The sequence below is a fragment of the Empidonax traillii genome, unplaced genomic scaffold (assembly GCF_003031625.1).
Source record: "Empidonax traillii isolate 1590-97213 ecotype Southwest subspecies unplaced genomic scaffold, ASM303162v1 scaffold74:size2480735, whole genome shotgun sequence".
Classification (NCBI taxonomy): Eukaryota; Metazoa; Chordata; class Aves; order Passeriformes; family Tyrannidae; genus Empidonax; species Empidonax traillii.
This window is the reverse complement of record NW_020955267.1, coordinates 1656056-1675050: the sequence shown is the minus strand read 5'-3', so window position 1 is coordinate 1675050 and position 18995 is coordinate 1656056. Positions and strand designations below refer to the sequence as shown.

General features: G+C 49.5%; 2 protein-coding genes and 1 long non-coding RNA gene across 4 annotated transcripts; 1 reads left to right on the top strand and 2 right to left on the bottom strand.

Annotated features, from left to right (window-relative positions):
• Window positions 1-407: 407 nt before the first annotated feature.
• On the bottom strand, window positions 408-2525 carry NPC2 (NPC intracellular cholesterol transporter 2). The gene is made up of 4 exons (XM_027880777.1): window positions 2389-2525; window positions 2180-2287; window positions 1809-1981; window positions 408-1196 (listed from the first exon to the last, which is right to left on the bottom strand). Exons 1-4 carry the CDS (start codon window positions 2471-2473, stop codon window positions 1110-1112), a joined length of 453 nt encoding a protein of 150 aa, XP_027736578.1. The 5' UTR covers window positions 2474-2525; the 3' UTR covers window positions 408-1109.
• A 3260-nt stretch (window positions 2526-5785) lies between these two features.
• On the bottom strand, window positions 5786-6668 carry LOC114055997. Its single transcript, XR_003570887.1, has 2 exons — window positions 6338-6668; window positions 5786-6216 (listed from the first exon to the last, which is right to left on the bottom strand). It is a non-coding gene; the product is annotated as an uncharacterized LOC114055997 (long non-coding RNA).
• ISCA2 (iron-sulfur cluster assembly 2) lies at window positions 5820-8188 on the top strand. 2 transcript variants are annotated; one of them, XM_027880768.1, is made up of 4 exons: window positions 5820-6135; window positions 7037-7202; window positions 7343-7458; window positions 7649-8188. In XM_027880768.1, the coding sequence occupies exons 1-4, from the start codon at window positions 6116-6118 to the stop codon at window positions 7821-7823; spliced, it is 477 nt and encodes a 158-aa protein (XP_027736569.1). In that variant the 5' UTR covers window positions 5820-6115; the 3' UTR covers window positions 7824-8188. The 2 variants fall into 2 exon arrangements, with proteins under 2 accessions (XP_027736569.1, XP_027736568.1); XM_027880767.1 differs by lacking the exon at window positions 5820-6135 and adding an exon at window positions 6779-6884.
• The last annotated feature ends 10807 nt before the right edge of the window (window positions 8189-18995 follow it).

Here is an 18995-nt window from a genome sequence, read left to right as displayed (position 1 = left end):
TCTCACACGAGGCAGCTGCAGTTTCAGCATGAGAATGTGTAGTTACTGCCGCTGGCAACAGCCCTCAGGCAGGTCTGGGATTTGTTTTTCCAGCGTCTCTGCTCAGCAGAAAGAACTTTACCTATGCTGCAGCAAGCAAGGCTGTGTTCTACACTGCCACCTCTTCAGGGAGCCTTTGCACAATTTCAAGCCTGCATAGGACCAACAAGGCAGAAGCACAGCCAGACACTGCCAGCTGGACACTAGAAGCAGGGATGCCTGGCTGCTTGCAGGTCACCCACACTCATACCACCTCTATCCATCCCTTCAGGTAAGAAATAAAACCAGGTGAACCCCAACTAGAAGATGCCCAGCCAGACTGCTTTTCCTCCTGCTCATCTCCACTCATAGAATACAGCACAAGCAGATTCTGTCTAGCCTTTATTAAAAGGAAAGTTATAAAAAGAGATTCAGGAGCTCGCAGCAGCTCCGAGTTAGTAGTAGTGCAAACCATTGGTTAGAGAAAGAATCATCCCTGCAGAGACACTGAATGCCATTTGGATTTGCATTCACAAACACAAAGTTTTCCCAGCTGCAGTCCTGCTGGCTTGAGCAGGGGCCCAGGACAGAAGAGACAGCCAGCTCACAGAAAGACTCCTTCCCTCTGCTTCAGCTGCATGGATAGAAAACACAGGTCCCAGGGACATCACAACAGAGCAGGAGAAACACAGGAGAGTGGATGCAACAGGCATTCTAAAAGAGGCACTGAAGGGTTACCAGATGGCAGCTCAGACACTAGCCACGTTCGCAGCTGAGGAATTCTTTGTGAGGACAGACAGCTCCATGTCAAACAAATAAAAGTAGCTCCACAGAGCAGTTGGAGGATGATGCTCGGTCATTCCTGCTCCTGCAGCAGACACTGCTGCCCCTTGAGCTGCTGTGAGAACACCCCAGGGGTGTCGCCTAAACGTGGTAAGAGTGTTCTGCCCATGGCTGACGAATGCAATGCTGGCTGCTCAGAGGCTGCAGAGCTCTGAAGTAAGCAGTAAGAAATGCTTATTATATAAAAGAATTTGGCCTGTGTTGTTTGTGTTTTTCCCCTCCCTAAGCCCTACTAATGGCAGGGCTCCTCAGCTGGTGATCTGCACTGGTATCTTCCAGCAGAACAACATCTGGTCCTGGTCATCCACCAGCTCCCACTTCACGATCAGTTTAATCTGAAAGAGAGAAGAGCAGAGTAAAATGAGGATGTTCAGAAAACCTTAAGGCAAGAGCATAGGGAAAAGAGTTATCCCTTGTGTAGAACAAGGAGGCTCTGGGAGCTCTGCACAGAGGACAGAGCTGGGGCATTGCCCTTGCTTGCAGTGGGTGGGCCATGCCCATGCACTTATTCCTGGAGTACCATACGTGCATGGAGGGCTCAGCTTCATGTCACAGAAGACCTCTACACACTGCACTCAGATCCCCACTACCTGAGAAATCAAACAGTGGAAACACCCTGCAGCATCCCAGCTGAACTGCACTCCAGAGATGAGCACCACCAGTCTGGGAGCATTCAGCTGCATGCAGCAGACTGGTAGGAAGCACAGTACAGGAGGATACTGGAGCAGCTGAAGCCACTTCTCAGCAGCTGGAGCCAGGCTGCTTCCTCTGCCAGGTCTGTCCCAGAGTGGGACCTTGAAACTAGAGTCATGCTCACAGCAGAAATAACACTACATTGTCTAAGGAGTCTTCTCCCGCTCACCAGAACAGAACAAGGTGTCTTCCCTTAAAGGCAGGTGCCCCAGTAAAGGTGGTAGCTGAGTAGCTGACCATGGCAGCATACTTACACTGGGGTACTCGCTCTTCACAGGGAGTTTATTCAGGTAGCTGTAGGAATGGCCCTTCTGAATGGGGCACTGGATCCCGGACTTGCATCCATCGGGCTCAGGAATAGGAAAGGGTATGTCCACGTGCAGCATCTCACCGTACACCCTTGCTTTGCTGCCCTGGCTCTCGATCTCTGCAAAACACGAAGACTATGTGTATACCTCACACCCTCCTCTCCACATACCCCAGAGGCTGGAAGAACACAGCTAAGGGACAATTTTCCTCCCACCCAGACCACTCTACAGCCGCCCTTCCACAGTCCCCTCCATGCAGAGGAATATGGAGAGGATCGCCTCCCTCTCCCCACCCCTGCCGGGGACACGATCCTTACTGCTGGCGAAGGTGACGTTGATGCTGTAGGATGTCCCCTTATGGAGCAGGCAAGGCTGAGTGGGGCAAGGGCTCACGTTCACCTCCTGGATGCTGCCGTCTACGGAACCTGCACGGAAAAATCGGGATTACCGGGCCATCTCCGCCTGCTGCTACGCCCCGCCGCCGCCTCCCGCTGCCCCGAGGCCAAGCGGGGCCGGAGCCACTCACCGCAGTCGATGAAGCGGAGGGGCTCGGCCAGGGCAGTGGCGGCGGCGCCCAGCGCCAAGAGCAGGGCGAGCGGGGACGGCACCATGGCGAGGGCGGCGGCAACAACTGTGGGCTCAGCACGGCGGCGGCTCCGCGCAGTCACATGAGCGCCGAGGCCCCGCCCGCCGGTCAGCGGGGCCGGCTCCGCCCGCGGGGCCGGGCCGGGCCTACCACGCGATGGCGGAGCTGCCCTGGGGCTGGGCCGGCCGCTCCCGGCGCCGGGGTGAGGGCAAGGTTGCACTGGGGGAAAGGGGGGCGGGAACAGCGCCGCGACGGGACAGTGGGAGGGAGGGGGTAGTGGGGGTGTGGTGTGCTGGAACAACAGCCCTTGGACAGACTGACACCCTCTCCAACAGCGCTGCTACTGGACATCCCCACTCCTGGGCTGTCCTGGTGGAGTCAATGCCCAGAGCAGCAGCCGGAGGATAGGTTCAGGTACAGGCTGTGCGATGGGCCGGGAAGCTCTTTTGCTGAAAGGGGAGAAACATAAATCTCACGAAGGTGCTGTAGTAGACCAGCCCGTGGGCTTGTCCGTCGCTTACTTCATATCTCGTGTTCTGCATGTTGAAAGTTGTCTGTGTAACCTGTCAAAAGTTACATCTCCCGAGTACCTGGCGTGGCTGCTGCCTTTCACAGAGCATACATACTGCGAGTCTTGTTTCTCAAACTCATAAAATGCCATAGACTCCCTGCTTTGGGCTGTGGATGCCAGGACAAACCAGAGGATGAGGAAGATGCTTCAGAAAGCATTTTCACCAATTTCACGTGGTAGCAAGTTTTAGCCTTTCTGGGGTCATGTCAGGAACACAGCAGAGAGAAAGGCACATGAGTGCTGATTTGGTAGGAACGTGGCAGAGCTGACACAGCGTCCCCACTTCAGACCTCTGTCCCAATGAGGTGTCTGCCTGCTCAGCTGCAGCTGCGCAACTAAGTGACTCAGAGGTGACTCCCCAAGCTTTGCTCAGGCTCTCTGCAAAGGGTGTCACATCAGAAACCCAAGAGTGTTAGCAGGATCAAGCAGGACCTGCTCTCATGCTTATCGGCTGAGCAGTTTAGCTCTTCAAAAGAAGAGGGATCTCTTCCTTCAGAAAGGAACATGGGGCTTTTTAATGTTTGGTTGTTGTTTTTTTGTTTTAGACTTTGAACAAGCATTCGGCTTGCAGAGGAAAGCAGACCAGGGTACTTACAGCAACCCTATCAAAAAAACTCAAAAGACCCTGCTGAGACTAAGCCATGTATTTAACCTTACCTCATAAATAACCCATCCTTGCACATCAGAAATCATTCCCTTTGAAAGGTTTTCCTTCTCCCCATCCTTCCAGTCTTACAAATGGTAAACAAAGCCAGCTTATCTGACTGCTGGGAACAGAACCGCAGTCAGGTCAGACCAACACCATAAAGTGCCGTCACACATTCATGGGATAAGCAGGGCTCGGAATTTGCTTGGGTGTGAATTCCACAGTGCATTAAATCAGGATGCCTTCCTGTGAAACAACTCACCGGATATCTTTGCTTCACAGATGCTTTTGCACAGTGGCAGTGACACATAAATAGAAGTCAACACATGTTTCAAAGGCTTTGAACTAAAAATCACTGATTCTAGGATTAAAATTGATACATCTAATTCCCCCCTCCTCCTCCTCTAAACTGGACCTAATAAGTGCAAGTTTTTTAAACTACAGCCAAGGCCTTTATACAAGAAAGACGCAGAAACCTTCTGCCCAAGGTTTTTAGCTGTTATCACACATTACCATTGTGTCAGTTTTGCAATAACAGCACTTAAAGCTTAGATTCCCCAGGGCAGCATAAGCACTTTAGGCCAAACAGACCTTGCTTTTAGGCACATGACCCTTTTGACATCTGATAAAAGGCATGGGCCTCCAGGTCCCCTTGAAACCCAACGTTGTACCAAAATACTTGAGAAAAATAAAATTCAACTTTAGGCTAGTCTCATTATTTTGCAGATGGGGCTCCTTCCAGATTACCAGCACCACAGGGAGCTTATGCTAAGGTGCAGAAACACCAGGAGAATGGCTAAGAAAACTAACAGACTAATTCTTTCCAACAAGACTGATACTTGAGTTCTTCATTTCTGTAATCAAACCAACTGTATTACATGGGGAAAAGCCTAAGGTTCCACTTCAGAAGCTAGCTACACCTGATTAATCCAAACCCCTCTGACAACATTGCTCTTGCAGGGACTACAGTGGCAGTGAATACAAAAATCAGGTTTTCAAGAAAATCCACATACAGAGACTAATCAATTTTGCTGTTCTTTCAGCCAGAACAGTCTCCTTTTGCTACAGATTGTGAGAATCACATTGAAATGCATCACATCCACTCTCAACACCACACCAGAGGTTTTATTATCACCTGTTTCCAAAGCACTGAAACAAGCTCAGTTTCTCACCAAAATAGATACAAGATGATCTAAGTATCAGAGGAGAAAAGGGCAAAATATCTAGAGAATTCAACTTGCAGACAAATCTCCTCAATACAGTGTGCTTAATGATAGCTAAAGGAACTCCCTAAACCCACATGCCACAGACCAGAATAAGAAGACGAAAGCAAAACACACCCAAACTTAAAACCAGATTATGTCCAGCTATCAGGAACAAGATGACCAACAAAAGAACAGCCCAGGAAAGAAGAAAAACTAAACTGTAACTCTGTGAAAAAAACCTCCATAGCTGTATCCCATAGCTGACAGAAGGAAAAAATGGCCAGTGATGGGAAAGAGGTACAAAGGAGTAGCTGTTCTTAGTTATACCCACCTCTCCTAGCTGCTAAAAAAATTTGCCCCCAGCACCTGAGTCACTCCTCAGCATAGTGGATCATTAATTATATTAAATTAACTCTGAGTGAGGCTAGCTGGCCTTTTTCTCATTCCTTCAGTCTGCAGTAGCCATCTCAGCAACATCCCAAAGTGCCTTGAAGGTACTTGCCGCACTTCTGCCTCTTAACACTGGTAAAAATGAAGGCAGCTAGAAAGTTAGTGTGTCTGGTTTTTGGGGCTACATCCATTCCAAAAGGTGTTCACAGTGAATAGAGCCACACCCTGGGGAAGTGCAGGAGCAAGAAGGGAAACCAGTGCATTATGGAAAGCAGGCATGATCCCTTGCCTTTTTTTCCCAGGAGGTTTTGATTCTCTCCTCCAAAGCTGTCTTCTTTTGGGACACCATATTGAGAATAACCAAGAAACACCCCAATATGTTTTTTTTTAAAACACTCAATGGTCCAATATACCTGATAAGGATTCATCGACCATTGCAGGCACCTGCTCTGCTGGGAGTCTGCCTGTGATACTTTCCTGGCTTTATCCTAATATCATTAGAGCTAACACAAGAGCAAGCAAAAATAAACAGCTCAAACCAGTCTTTAATTTACATGCTCAGGGTGGAACAAATAAGCAAAGGCACGTGGTTATGAAAGCATTGCCTTTCTTGGAGCAGGACGGTGAGAAAGCAAACTGTCACGGGGTCCCGAGGTCCCCTGATGGCAAATCACCTCCTCTTGGTGGGATGACTGGTTTTCCTCCACGAGTCTTCGACAGAGTCACTGTGTGACTCTCCACAGGGCTGGCTGGGGGCTGAGGAACAGGATTCCTCCCCCAGAAACACATGAGGAAGCAATAAAGACTCTTTTAACCGCAGGTGCACCTGTGATCGACCGGCCAGGCCGCTGTCACATGGCAGACATCAGGAGGAGGTTAAACCACCGTGGGCGGGAAACCTGCCCCGGGTGGCCGTAGGGGCAGGCTCGGGGTGGGGGTCTCCTTCCCCCCCCTTCCTGGAGTGGGAGGAAAGGGACGGTGTGGGTCTGAGGCTGAGCGCACGTCCGCAGCACCGGGGCAAAGCGCCCGCCCGAAGGAAGAATGGCCTCCACAGGGATTTGTAAGCTGAGCCCCTACCTGATAAAGGAGAGCAAACCAGTCTGGATCAAGGAAAAACCCTACAAGCCCTGAGCCCTGGCCCCGTGTTTGCTCTTCTGCTTGCCTAACTCCCCTGCGGCGGCACCTTGATCACTCTCTGGGGTCTGCTCAGGATGAACGACCTCACAGCTAATCCCGGCACAAGCACGCGCTGATGGGCAGCACTGCGCTGTTTATTGCTCCCCGCTGTTTTATTGCTGTTTGCTCCCCTCCGCGAGCATTGCTGCGAGCACCTCCAAGGACGAAAGGCGGCTTCGTGCCTTTGAGCGAAGCCGTAGCGGGTTTGCGGGCCCGGCGGCCGAGCCGTGCCGCCGCAGCAGCGCCACCACGCAGCTCCCACAGCGGCCGGTGTCCTCCCGGTGTCCTCCCGGTGCCCGCCCGGTGTGGGCGCGGCCGCTCCCCGCCCGCCGCGGCGGCACTTCCGCCTCTGCGGCGTCATGGCGGTGGGGCGGGGCTGGTCCGCGATGGCGGCGCCGGGGGCGCTGCGGCGGTGGTGGTGGGTGCTGGCGTTGGGCGGCCGGACGAGGTACAGCTCTCCTGGACACCCGAGCCCTTGGGTCCTCCCCCGGGGACGCCGAATGTCCCCGCTGCGCGACAGGGGGCGGCATCGGCGGGGGCCGGGTGGCGTGGCGGGGACCCCGCTGAGGCTCCCCCTCTCCTCCCTTCTCCCCGAGGCAGCTGGGGCCCCGCTCCGCTGTGCCGAGGACGAGCGCTGCCGAGGCCCTCGCCTGTGCCTGCCCGGGCTGTCCGCCCGTTGCGGTGGGAGTCGTCCTTCTCCCAGCCGGGCCCGACGGAGAGCGAGCCCAGCGAAGGACAGGTCTTCCTCAGCGAGAGCTGCGTGAAGGTGGGGACCCCAGGAGGGCTCGGGTGCCCCTGGGAGGGATTTCCGAAGTGCTCGGCCTGCCGTGGGCGCACAGGGGAGGAGGCATTTGAGTGTTCATCAGTTTGTTCAGCAGGCCTTTTAGTCCTTTTACTTATTTGCAGAGGCTGCTGGAGATTGCAGAAGGCCCGGAGTTTCTCAGGCTGCAGGTGGAAGGAGGTGGCTGCTCTGGCTTCCAGTACAAGTTTTCCTTGGACACAGTTATCAATCCTGATGACAGGCAAGGACAAAGGGGTGTAGTGATGGTCAGGTATTACTGTTCTTTGCAAAAATGGCAGTGGAGGTATGTGTGACATTATAGTATCTTGCATTGAAGGGCAGAAGCCTATGAGATAAGGAGAGAGTTCAGGCTGTGCTTCTCTGGAAGGTCTTTGGCACAGTTAATGATTAAATATGCTGCTTTTTTGTAGGGTGTTTGAACAAGGTGGTGCCCGTGTGGTTGTGGATGTGGACAGCCTGGCCTTCGTGAAAGGTTCCATGGTGGACTTCAGCCAGGAGCTGATCCGAAGCTCCTTCCAGGTGGTGAGCAACCCCCAGGCAGAGAAGGGTTGCTCGTGTGGGACTTCTTTCTCTGTCAAATTCTGACTGGACTTCCCATGGACGGACACTGTTTTCAGACACTTCCTGGCAGTCTTCAGTGGGTTTTTTCTTTTCCCAGCTGCTCCTTCTCATCTCCCTTACTCTGTGACAATGCTGTTACACATTTCTGCAGCTGTGTGTGTGTTTGCACTGAGCCTGTCTCCAAGACTTGTTGGCCTTCCCTTCAGAAACGTGGAGTAACCATGAGCACACACACAGGAGCATCTTCAGCACCTTGTGAACCATTGGCCAGGTGGTGCTGACTTGCCTGCCCTGTCCTGAATGTGGAACCACTTAACTGTTTCTCTCTGCAAGAGAGGGCTATATATATATATGTATATCTACATATATATGTGTGTATGTGCAGATGTGTTTATTGAAAATCCTTAGTAAAAAAAGTCTCTGAGACTGACTGGTGTTGCTTGTGCATTTACAGGTGGGTAGAACCTGAGTTCTTTTCAGGCTGCTGTTGCTTATCTCTTGTCCACCTGAATGGGACTTGGAGTCTTTCTCACGTATACCTCCCAGAATTACTGGCTCTCCACTCACAGTGGGCTTTTCCAAATACTTTGCTCTTTTCTTGTTGAGCAGACTTCTCTTGGTCCCAAGAACCTACAGTGGTTTTGGTGTGAGTTCCTGGGATGAAGGTTTTACTTATTCAGAGTAAGTGAAACTGAAAAATTGAGGTAGAAAGAATCAACAACTTTTTTTTAATTAAAAAAAAAAAGAGAAAAAACACCAAAAAACCCCGCCAACAACCAAAAAAACCCCAAATACTTTTATATATACAAAAATAAAACACATAGCTCTATATGTCTCAGTGCTATTTCAGGCTGTTCCTAAACCCAACTTGGAATTTAGGTCATACAGACTCTCAGGTTTCATAGTGTGGTTTGCTGCCTTCTCTTGCCAGCAGGAAGGGAAGTTAAGGTGACATAGAGTTGGATCTGGAGTACTGCTTAGGGGTCCTCAAGTCCTCTTGACCTAAAGTTGTCTGGGAAGTTTTTCCATAGCGTGTTTTACCCTTCAGTCACAGTTTAACATGCCTGGTTTGATGAAAGACTGGAATAGCTCCTTTCTTTTCTAAACCTCTCAGGTAACGGGCAGTCTAGAAGTTTCCAGAATAACATCCTTTTGATTAGTCATTTTCTATAGTTTTTTATCTGCCACTAGATGTCTTTTAAATCAAAGTGATTCACCTGCTTCTGGATGAAAGGAGAGGTGGGGAAGCTATTTTTGTTCCCTCTTGTATTTTATATGATCATAACCAAATTACCTAAGACTCGAGTCTTTCACGTGAGTGTGGGAGCACTACATGACTTTGGTCTCAAGGGAACTGCTTATGGCAAACCATGAGGTTTCTAAGTCTCCATGCCACAGGCATTTTTGTTGTTAAGCTTTCCAAATGCCTTTTTAAACCAATCAGCAGTGCTTGTGTAGAGCACTGTTTTGCCTATTTATTTCTACTGCTCAGACCTGCTAGCCAGCTAGTTTCAGTTTCATCCCTAGATGTTACAGGAGGTCATATGTGATCTGCTCTTTGTCACATGGACAGGATGTGGACCAGCAGCTCTTTCAGTTTAGCCCTTTTGATTTCCTGCAGTCAACGTCTGCCTGGTTACCTTGCTATTGGAGAGAGCTGAATGTAGCACTGTCACGTTTTGTGAAAGGGAGTAGAAGGATGTGGTTAAAAAACTGGTCTAAACCCCTGCAGGGTGTTTGACACTGCCCTTGTGCTCCCAGATCTTGAATGTGATGTTAACCAAAACTGTATTTGAAAAGTATAAGACCTTAAAGCTTGTGTAGGTAGCACATATTAGATAAACTCAATTTCTTTCAGCTGAGATAAAGTTGGCCAGAGGAATTGCTTTCTGAACCAGGAAGATCCGTTCTTGATCCATTTCACACAGGCCTTGGTCAAGTCTCTTCTGGGACCTGTTATGAGAAATGCAGCAATAGTGCTGGGGAGGTAGCAAACCAGCAGCTACCGAGGCTTTTTTCCCCCTAGACTAAAGCCAGTCTTCAGCCTCTGTAAGCCAGCAGGCTTCATTTTGGGTTACTGTTCTTCCTAAATGTAAATGTGCTGTGTTTCTTCAACCTAGCCAGGTGCCACCTGCCTTCACTTACTCTACACTGATGCAGTAAACGGAGCAAGTGCTGTCCATGGGGAGTGCGACCACTTTCAGAGAACCTGCCTCTCCCTTACAAGCATTGTGCAGAAGATGAGGCTTTGGTCCCCACCAGTGTCACTTGCAGTGTTGCTGTAAAGCTCGCACGTGTGTGGCTTGTGTTGCCTGCGGCTCTGGCAGTACTGCTCTGACTGCACTAGGTGGACCCCTTACTCCTTGGGAGTTGCTGCAATGGACATTCACAGGCATTTTGACCTCTTTTGGCGGTTCAGGTTGGATCTGCTCCATGCAGGACCTAAGCAGAAACAAAAGTTTCTTTACAGTTCTCTCTTTTGGAGGCAGGCTGGAGCCAAGTTCATCTGGTATTGCAGCAGCCTTGTCACTACATCAGAGAAATTGCTAGAAGCTGGAGAGGTTTTAGCTGTACAATACATTGCTCTTGGCCTCCTAGTCCTGCTTCCTGGGAGTAGCTGTAATGTGTTGGCCAAAGGTACTAGTTTTCCAGTTCCCAGTAGGGAATGGGTGCGAAGGGCTGTCTGTCACCCTGAGAGTTGGTCTGACTTTTATAAAGTCTGTCAGTATACCAGAAATCAAAAACTTTTGTTGATGCTAGGAAGTCAGCAAAGGGGGTCTTGTTACCAGGGAGGGGTGAAGGTGGTCTTGGTGAATTTTGGCTGTGTAGACAAAAAAGGCTAGATCCTGGTTCCTGCAAAAAGCCCTAACCTGTCAAGATTTGTACACAGAATAGCCGTAGGTGCCAAAGATGACACTACACTGTATGCTATGGGGCAAGCGGTGCCAAGAGAAGGACACACAGGATTAGGCAGGGAATTTGGTTCTGCCTGGGCCATTAGGGCCTGCCTGTGAGGGAACAGGTGGGAGCCCTTGTACTGAACCACTGAGAAAAAGCTGGAGGTGCCGCCTTCGCTTCGTGGCAGATGAGAAGCTGCAGTGGAAAATCTTTCTCTGCTCCCACATAAAGAAGGAAGATTCTCTCAGTTCACCCACCTGACAAGGAATGAATGATCAAGAAAGATATTTATGGAAGCCTATGTTGAGATTAAACTTCAAGGGAAAAGGGCACAATCATCAGTGTCACTGACAGGAAGGTAGAAGAAGATGGAATAGAAATTCTCCTTTTGGTGAGAGCTTGTGGGAGCTCTGCAGGGACTTGTCAGGAGATGACCAGCACATCCTGTGAGAACTGGCTCAGTTCTTCAAATTAGGTGTCTAACATCACCTCTTAACTGTGGATCCCTCTTCAAGGCTTCAAGCCAGGCAATGGCTAATAGCAGATTTTTGTCATGTACTTTTTTTTGTGGTTTAGAGATATGTATCAGAGAGCTGTGCTTGTGTTGGAGGGCTCCTGTGTGGTATCATTTTTTACAAAGCATTTTGAGGTGAGTGGCTGCAACAAGACCAATGACCAACCTAGAGCAGATGTTAGGGAAAGAACCTTTTCATCCACAAATTTTTATCTGCAAAATTTCACTAAGCTCAGACCTTTCACTTGTGAAATTGTATATCTGTACAGAGCAGAGTGGTTGGGTGAGTCAGGAAGATAACTAGGGTTAAGGAGCCAGTACCCCCTGGATAACACCCACTGGAGCTTCTGCTTCTCCCACGCAGTACTGTAATTTCCTGCCACCTTAAGGGCTTGCATGAATCCAGCACGCGGGGTAGGAATCACTGAACGGTGGAGGAGGCAATAACAGGAAGGTGGAAATGCATGACAGAAGGTTTCTGTTGTCTGTGTCCCGTGCTGTGAAGGCGCACACTTTGTATCGAGACTGTTTTCAGCCTTACAAACACTTCAAACATCTGTTGGCAGATGAAAGTAAAAAACCAGTGGTATAAACCCCACTGTTCACACTGTAAGCTGGGACTGGTCAGTGGAGTTTATTGAATTACAGAACTGAATATCCTGAGTTGGAAGGGACCCACAAGTATTACTGAGTCCAAAAATTATACCATGTGCCTAAGAGCATTGTCCAAATGCTTCCTGAACTCTGTCTCATCTGGTGCTGTGACCTCTTCTCTGGGTAGCCTGTTCCAGAGCTCAACTGCCCTCTAGGTGAGGAACCTTATCCTAATATCTGACCTAAACCTCCACTGACACAGCTTCATGCCATTCCCTCCAGTCCTATCACTGGTCACTACAGAGAAGAGATGCCTGCCCCTGTTTCCCCTTGTGAGGAAGTTGTAGACTGTAATGAGGTCTCCCCTCAGTGTCCTCCAGGCTGAACAAGCCAAGTGACCTCAGCTGCTCCTCATATGGCTTCCCCTCTAGGCACTTCAACTTGGACAGCTTTATATCCTTCTTAAATTAGGGCACCTCCAACTGCACAGTACTCAAGGTGAGGCCACACCAGTGCAGAGCAGAGCAGGACAATCCCCTCCCTCAACTGGCTGGCAATGCTTTGCCTGATGCCCCCCAGGACACAGTTGGCCCTCCTGGCTGCCAGGGCACTGCTGACTCATGTTCAATTTGCTGTCAATGAGGACCCCAACAGGGCTACTCTTGGGAGTTCAGAGAAAAATTCAGAGCAAGTGTGCTGTTTTTCCCAATGAGCTGCTACAACACATGCTTAAGGTCTGAATCAAGCATTGTCTCCACTAGCAAACACCACCATCAGATTCATTAGCAGAGGGTGTGATAGGATGTGCACCATTAAGGTGCTTGATTTTCATTGCCTGTTTTCATGCAGACCAGCCAAAGCTCTCACCAAGTGTTTACCACGCTTCTCTGGAATGGGCCATAACTGCCAGAGAAAATGGCAGCAGAGAAAGAGATAACCTTGTGTAATGGTTTGTTTGATACAACTGTCATCCAGCCTGGATAAAGAACCACAGTTTAAGGACACCAAGCATTGGCAAGAATAAACTGCAGGCACCTGTATAGTATCAAACTCTTCCCCTTGATAAGTGTTTTATTGCCTTTTCTTTTTTCCTAAGAGTATGAATCCTTGAACCAAATGCCATTAGGGGATAGGTAGAGGATTAATGGTACAGTTTGGATCCTGCTGGGTTCTGAGGAATGTGTTTGCTCTGCATGGTTTCCAGGATTAGGCTGCAACAGGCTTTGATCTGTGCAGATACCTGCCCAGGAAACAGCTCAGTAGATCATGAACTTGGGGTTGGTTTAGTATCCAGCTGTGGACAGAAATACTGTCATGAGTCAGCTAAAGCTGTTCATGAAAGCGAGATGGGCTGTTATTCCAAGGCTGTGATTCTCCAACCTGTGGGGAGCAGTTTGTGTGCAATTCTTCCTGCCTCTGGCCTTCCCAGAATTTGTATGGCTCTTAATATTTCCTGCTTGAGCAATAAGAGTTTATGGTCCTAGTCTTTGTCGTGATTAGAACCCAAGTTTGTGCCCCTGTTTTAATCAGTGCTCATTTACCTTTGGCATCCTTCAGAGGAACAGAATGGTATGTCTTTCAGTTGCCATGGAAACAGTGAGACTAAATGCGCATTTCCATGGCAACCTGCCATTATCTTCAGCTCTATCTGTGGGTCTCATTTTCTGACCATGGGGGTGGGGTGGTGAAAATGCAACTTTATCTCTTTAAAAAGTACAATTAAAAAAAAAAAAAGAGAGGAAAAGAAAGGTGCTACCACCACCATCATCTCCACCCCCTTTCTGCTCTAGCTCAGGCTTGGGGCAAAGAAAGGCCCGTGACTACTACCACCATCCCAGGCTCCAAGGTATTGTCTTCAGCTCCTTCTCTCCTTCACCCTTCTAAAAATAGACATTAAGAACAATTAGATGATAATGTTCCAGCACTCCTCTGAACTCTTTTTTTCCTGAACTAATGCTCCTAGCAAAGGGCCTTGAAGTTAATTGAACTTTCCGTCGGGTTCCAAAGGTCAAAGTGTCCCAGCTCCTTTTGGTCCAAAGGGCCAAGGGTTAATTACTGGGTCTAAGACTCCAAGGAGAAGAAGCCTTTGTCTGCTGTGACTGAAGGCACCAGGGCACATCATGTTAACCTCAGGAGTGGGAGACCTTCTTGCAAGTGGGGCAGCATGAACTGTTCCAAGAGGCTCTGTACCCATCAGAGAGTTAAAGATCAAAGACAATGCTCATCTGTTTTGTGAGCAACTCAGAGTATACAGGGATACAGGGAAACCAGGTGTATGATGGGTGTAGCAGTCCAAAAGCCAGACGTGCTTTTGGCCACTGCTAAAATGTCTTCCTTCCCCAACCACCGAGTCAGAAAAAGGACAGAATCTGCTGTACTTTGAACAATTGCACACAGCTGTTCCTTAAGCCCATGTTCATTATTCTTGTTCTAGCTGGCTTGACCTTTAGCTAATTGCTCTTATTCACAGTCTAATCTTGGTTACTGAGGGAAAAAGCTTATGTTTTGCACAGTTCTAGCCTGATTCAATAGAGTTATCCAGGGAGAGGATGGGGTAAGTTCTCCTTCCACATCTGCCCCATTAGCCTTTCCCAGATGCTGAAGCAGAGGATGATAAAGCTCTCTCCGTTCAGAAGTTAACATGGAGGTGGATGTGGTCTTCAGAATAGGTCAGCCACAAAAGTCAGGTGCTGTTCCAGCACAACTCTTTTCCAAGCTGTAGTCTACCACAGCACTGATCATACATGGCAAAGAGTTGTCACAGTCAGCCTTAGGTTCATGTTATTTCGTCGAGGGGAGAACAAAGGCCAGGGAGTCCTGTGCATTGCTGAACTTGCAGGATTTCACCCTGGAAGAATTACTGTCTGGACACACTGTTAGAGTTTGGTTGAGAGCTATTGCTTGAAAGACATTGAAAATGTTTTCTGAGATGTGGGGACCTCCCTCCTGAGCTGGAGTGCTGAGCACTGGGACACACTCTGCATGATTTGCAAGAATACAAGTTTGCTGGAGGATGTGCTGCTGGTGCTGGACCAGGCTGGCCCCATGACGTGCCATGGCAGAAGGTACAGAGGAAGGTTTGCTATACGTGCTCTCGGTGTGAAGCAGTGGCTGCCCTCCAGCTGCTGGGGGGAGCTGACCTGCTGCACAGCAGCCTGAGAGAAGGGACAGCCTGGGCTCTTCCTGCTGAGGGCTGCTGTGGGCTGGTAGGTTTGTGCCGTAGACTAGAACCCACAGGAGGTTTGCCTGCTGGCTCACTTGTAGCCCTGCTACCACAGCTCAGAGAGCCACATAGCCAGGGTGGCTTTAGGCTCTTTCCCTCATATCCATAGCAGCTGCGCAGACATTGACTAAGGGAACGGCAGGTCCCCCTGCTCAGCTTCTACTTGGCACACAGGGTCGATTCTCCTTGCCAGCGTCCTGCACTGTGTCCAGGTGAGGGTGGCTGTGCTCTGGCCAGCATGTCCAGCAGGCTGTGTGACAGGCTTCCCTTCATGTCCCTGCCTGCCCACGCATGCTTGTCACAAACTTCAGACCTGGAAGATTTGTATTAAATATAGAAACTTTACAGGGAAGAGCTAATAGCATCTGGATAAGAAAATTCACTACCTGCCTTTGGTGACAAAGGCAGAAGTAATGGGGCAATGCTATTGTTAGCAGAACTTTATCTACCAGTGCTTGTAAAAGCTTAGTGGAAAGCAAGGAAGCAGCAGGACTGTGTGGCAGATCCCTTGGCCTCTTAATAAAATGCTTCCCCCTGCTGTCACTGTCCTATGTTCCCAGATAACAGGCACAGGCCAGAAATAGGACTGCCATGGTGAAAGAATTTACTTAATCCTCTTCGAGCTAAGCAAAAATGTATCAGTGAAGAGGCAATTCAAAGGGCAGAGCTGAATCACATGGAAGAAAATTGTGTCTGCAAATCAAATAGAGTTCAAAGCATTGTGAGAGAGCAAAGGCAAAACAGGCTGGTATGGGAGAAGGGGGAATAGCCCAGAGAGATGCTTAAGGGTAGAAGGCAACAGGAGGTATTTGCTGAGCCTCCCCCAGCTCCTGCTATGGAAGCACATGGATTCAGCTGTCAGAAGGCAGATGAAACTGTCATAAGATGGGAGGGCACTTCCAGCTGTCCAGGTATTGGAAGAGAAAAAAGAATCTGGTAAGACCTGGGAACCTCTGAGAAGATAAGAATTGGTGAAGGGTTAGTGTGTAGTTCATGTAGAGAAAAATGAACAGGATAGATGAACAAAGAGTTGGCAGCTAGACCAAGGGGACAAAGGGCCTGAGCAGAGTATGCACCCATACCTGCTGGGCACCTGTGTGGAGTTCCCAGATCCAGGAAGTCACTTACCTGCTCTGCTTTGCGCTGGCTGAACTTTGAATGACAAAAACGTGTGCAGAAGTACCTTCAGAAAACAGAAACTGCCCTGCCAAGAGACTGCTTTTCAAGAATTGGGCCCCACTGACCTGGAGAAAGGGCAGCAGATCTGAAAAGGAAGGGTGCAGAGAGAGCCTTGCTCAATGTGTTATATGCTTAGGAGCATGGGCTAGTTCTTCAAATTAGTAAAGGCTCTTGTTGTAAGGAATTGAGATACAGACTTCTGCTTCTTGAGGATGCCTGATTCTGTGCTGGGCTTTGTGGTTGATGTCCTTTTGATCTTGCTGGATGTGATCATTTTACAGTGCAGATGAGATCGCTAGAAGTGTTGGGTTGGGAGGGCTTCCTAAAAGACTGGGGCTTGGGGATGGGGAGGGAGGTCCTAGCTCCCTTGGGGCTAGTCCAAACACTAAGTAGTTCAGCAGAACAGTTTACTGAGAGAATTGTTTATCTCAAGAAAAAATGAGGGCACACCTTGCACAGCATGTACTATGCTGGGCACGGAGAGATCTCACTGCCTGAGCTCCTCATCTAACGCTCAGATGTGAAGGGCTTGCTACCCATGACCCCGCAAACTTCTTCTGGCCCAGGGGCACCTGATCAAATCCTCCCAGGGAAGCTGATTTGTATCACCTCTGTTGGAATCTGTGCTCCTTTTGCCCCCTCTCCTCTTGCTCGTTTTTTTCAGATGCATTTGATTTATACATACTCATTCCCTTCTTCACAGGAATGGGTTTTGGTGCGTGTCAGATGCGTGAGAGAAGAATTTATAGAGCAAGCTGCAGAGGAAAGCAGCTGGGATTTTTCTTAGGAGAGCTGCAGTCGTTAATTATAGGAGTCTAACTAAACCTCAGCTCAGGCAATAAGCATTTTCTAGATCTCCCCCCTTTCTTTTGTACCTTCCTGCGCAGGTTGTCACATCAATGTCAGGATTTGTGAACAAGTGAAAAAGACACCCACCTTTTTAAATAAAAATGGGATGCTGAGTGCCAGGGAGCAGCTCTCTTTTTGGCTCCCTCATCTCCCAAACTGGTGTGAGGGGCACTGTACTGCTCCCCAGCAAGTGCTGCACACAGCACTTGTCTGTCCCTTGGGCTCGCTCCCGCTTCTTCCCTGCCTCAGGCAGAATGGTGAGTCAGCTGCTGCTTTACTAAAGCATCTCAGGTCTGATCTAAACACCAGTCTCCTCTCCCCAGCTCAGTTCTGTGCAGCCTGGCCTGTTCCTTCGGACAGCAGATTCCCCAGGGGTACATTTTATTAGTAGAGCCACGGCAGAGCTGGGTATTTAGGTCCCAAACATGTGTGCATCGCAGGCAGAGCCAGCAGCACTGGAAAGGATTTTCTCTGTATAAATTTACCCCAGGGGAAGAGAGGGAGGAAACATAGCTTGGACAACCTTAAAAGCCTAATACTTCCTATGCATGTGCCTCTCCAAGATGTTGCTGGCCAATGATCCCAGGACAGGCCATTCTATTTGAAGACTGCTTACACAGATAACTTGTTTTGGCCAGCTTACTGACAGCCTTTGCTCATGTCACCTCACGATCTGTAATACTGAGATAAGAGCATTTGCTGCAGCAGGAGTCTGTCTGCATTAACAGCTAAGAGATACTAAGAGGAAAGAAGGCTAGAAACATACCTATGGTATATAAAGCTGTTTTGGTCTCTTTGCCAAAGAAAGTTGTTATGTGTTTTCCTCGAAGTTTCACAGGGCTTCCAGGATATGTGAATGCCTAGCCAAGGGAGGTTACTGTCATCAGAAGCTGATTTTGGCACCCCAGATGGATGTTCATGGCTTTTTGATGGGGCTTGGGCAGGGAGAGAAAGGAAGGGGGGCATTGGCTTGCTAATTAAGAGGTATTCTCTGTCTGTTGCCTTTCTTCTGCTCAGAGGGGGAGGCAGAACCTGTGCTTGGTAAGAGCCTCTTGCCTGTGCTGGGACCCCTCTTAAAAGCTGCTAAACATTAAATAATAATAAAGAAAAAATTCTGTGAGCACTTTGATAGTCCTCACAAGAAAGTGAAACAGAAGAGCCTTTGAGCTGCATATAGAAGAAAAACCTCTGTACATCTGTGGGGGAAAAAAGGCTGGCGGAGCTGAAATCTGGCAACAGTCCCCAGCTGGTGAGGGAGGTGCTTTTCTTCTGCAAGCTCCTGTCACAACTGATGCAGAGACAGAGAGAGGAAAAGCACTGGATCCCGTGTAAGAAATAACTAGCACCTCAAACCCACCGGGGTGTCGGTGGGATGGGGAGGCCAAGCCAGCACTCATCCTGTGCCTTCACGCAGGGGCGTTGGCCCTGGGCTCCCCCCAGCAGAGGCGCCCTGCCTCGCCACACCATGCCTTCTCCTGGGGGACCCCTTCCTGCTGTGGGAGCCTCCCAGCCAGGCAGCCTCTCCTTTTGCATCCCCCCTGGTTTCCATAGCAATCAGTGTTGTCAGCTGTGTAGGGAAGCCAATGGAGGGAAATTAAGGTTTCTTCCCATCCTGGGCCAGCTGTGGGTTGGGAGAACAGGAGTATCCTGATATTTCTGGTGCTCGTGGAGGGAGCGACACCCAGGCTACCCCAGTTCACCCCCAGCAAGGCCAGGGTACAAGAATGTGATGAAAATGCACAGCTCCCAGGGCTCTGCAGGGTAGGTTTTGGGGACTGCGTGCACCCCAGCGCCATCCCCATGCGCCCGTGGCCATGCTAGAGAGCTATTGATACTGAACGGATGCCATCCCTGATTTTATGTCTTCTCCTCCCACAACCTCCATGTCTTTCCCCCCACAGCCTGCTCCATTGGCACATTGTCAGTGAGTGAAGTCAGA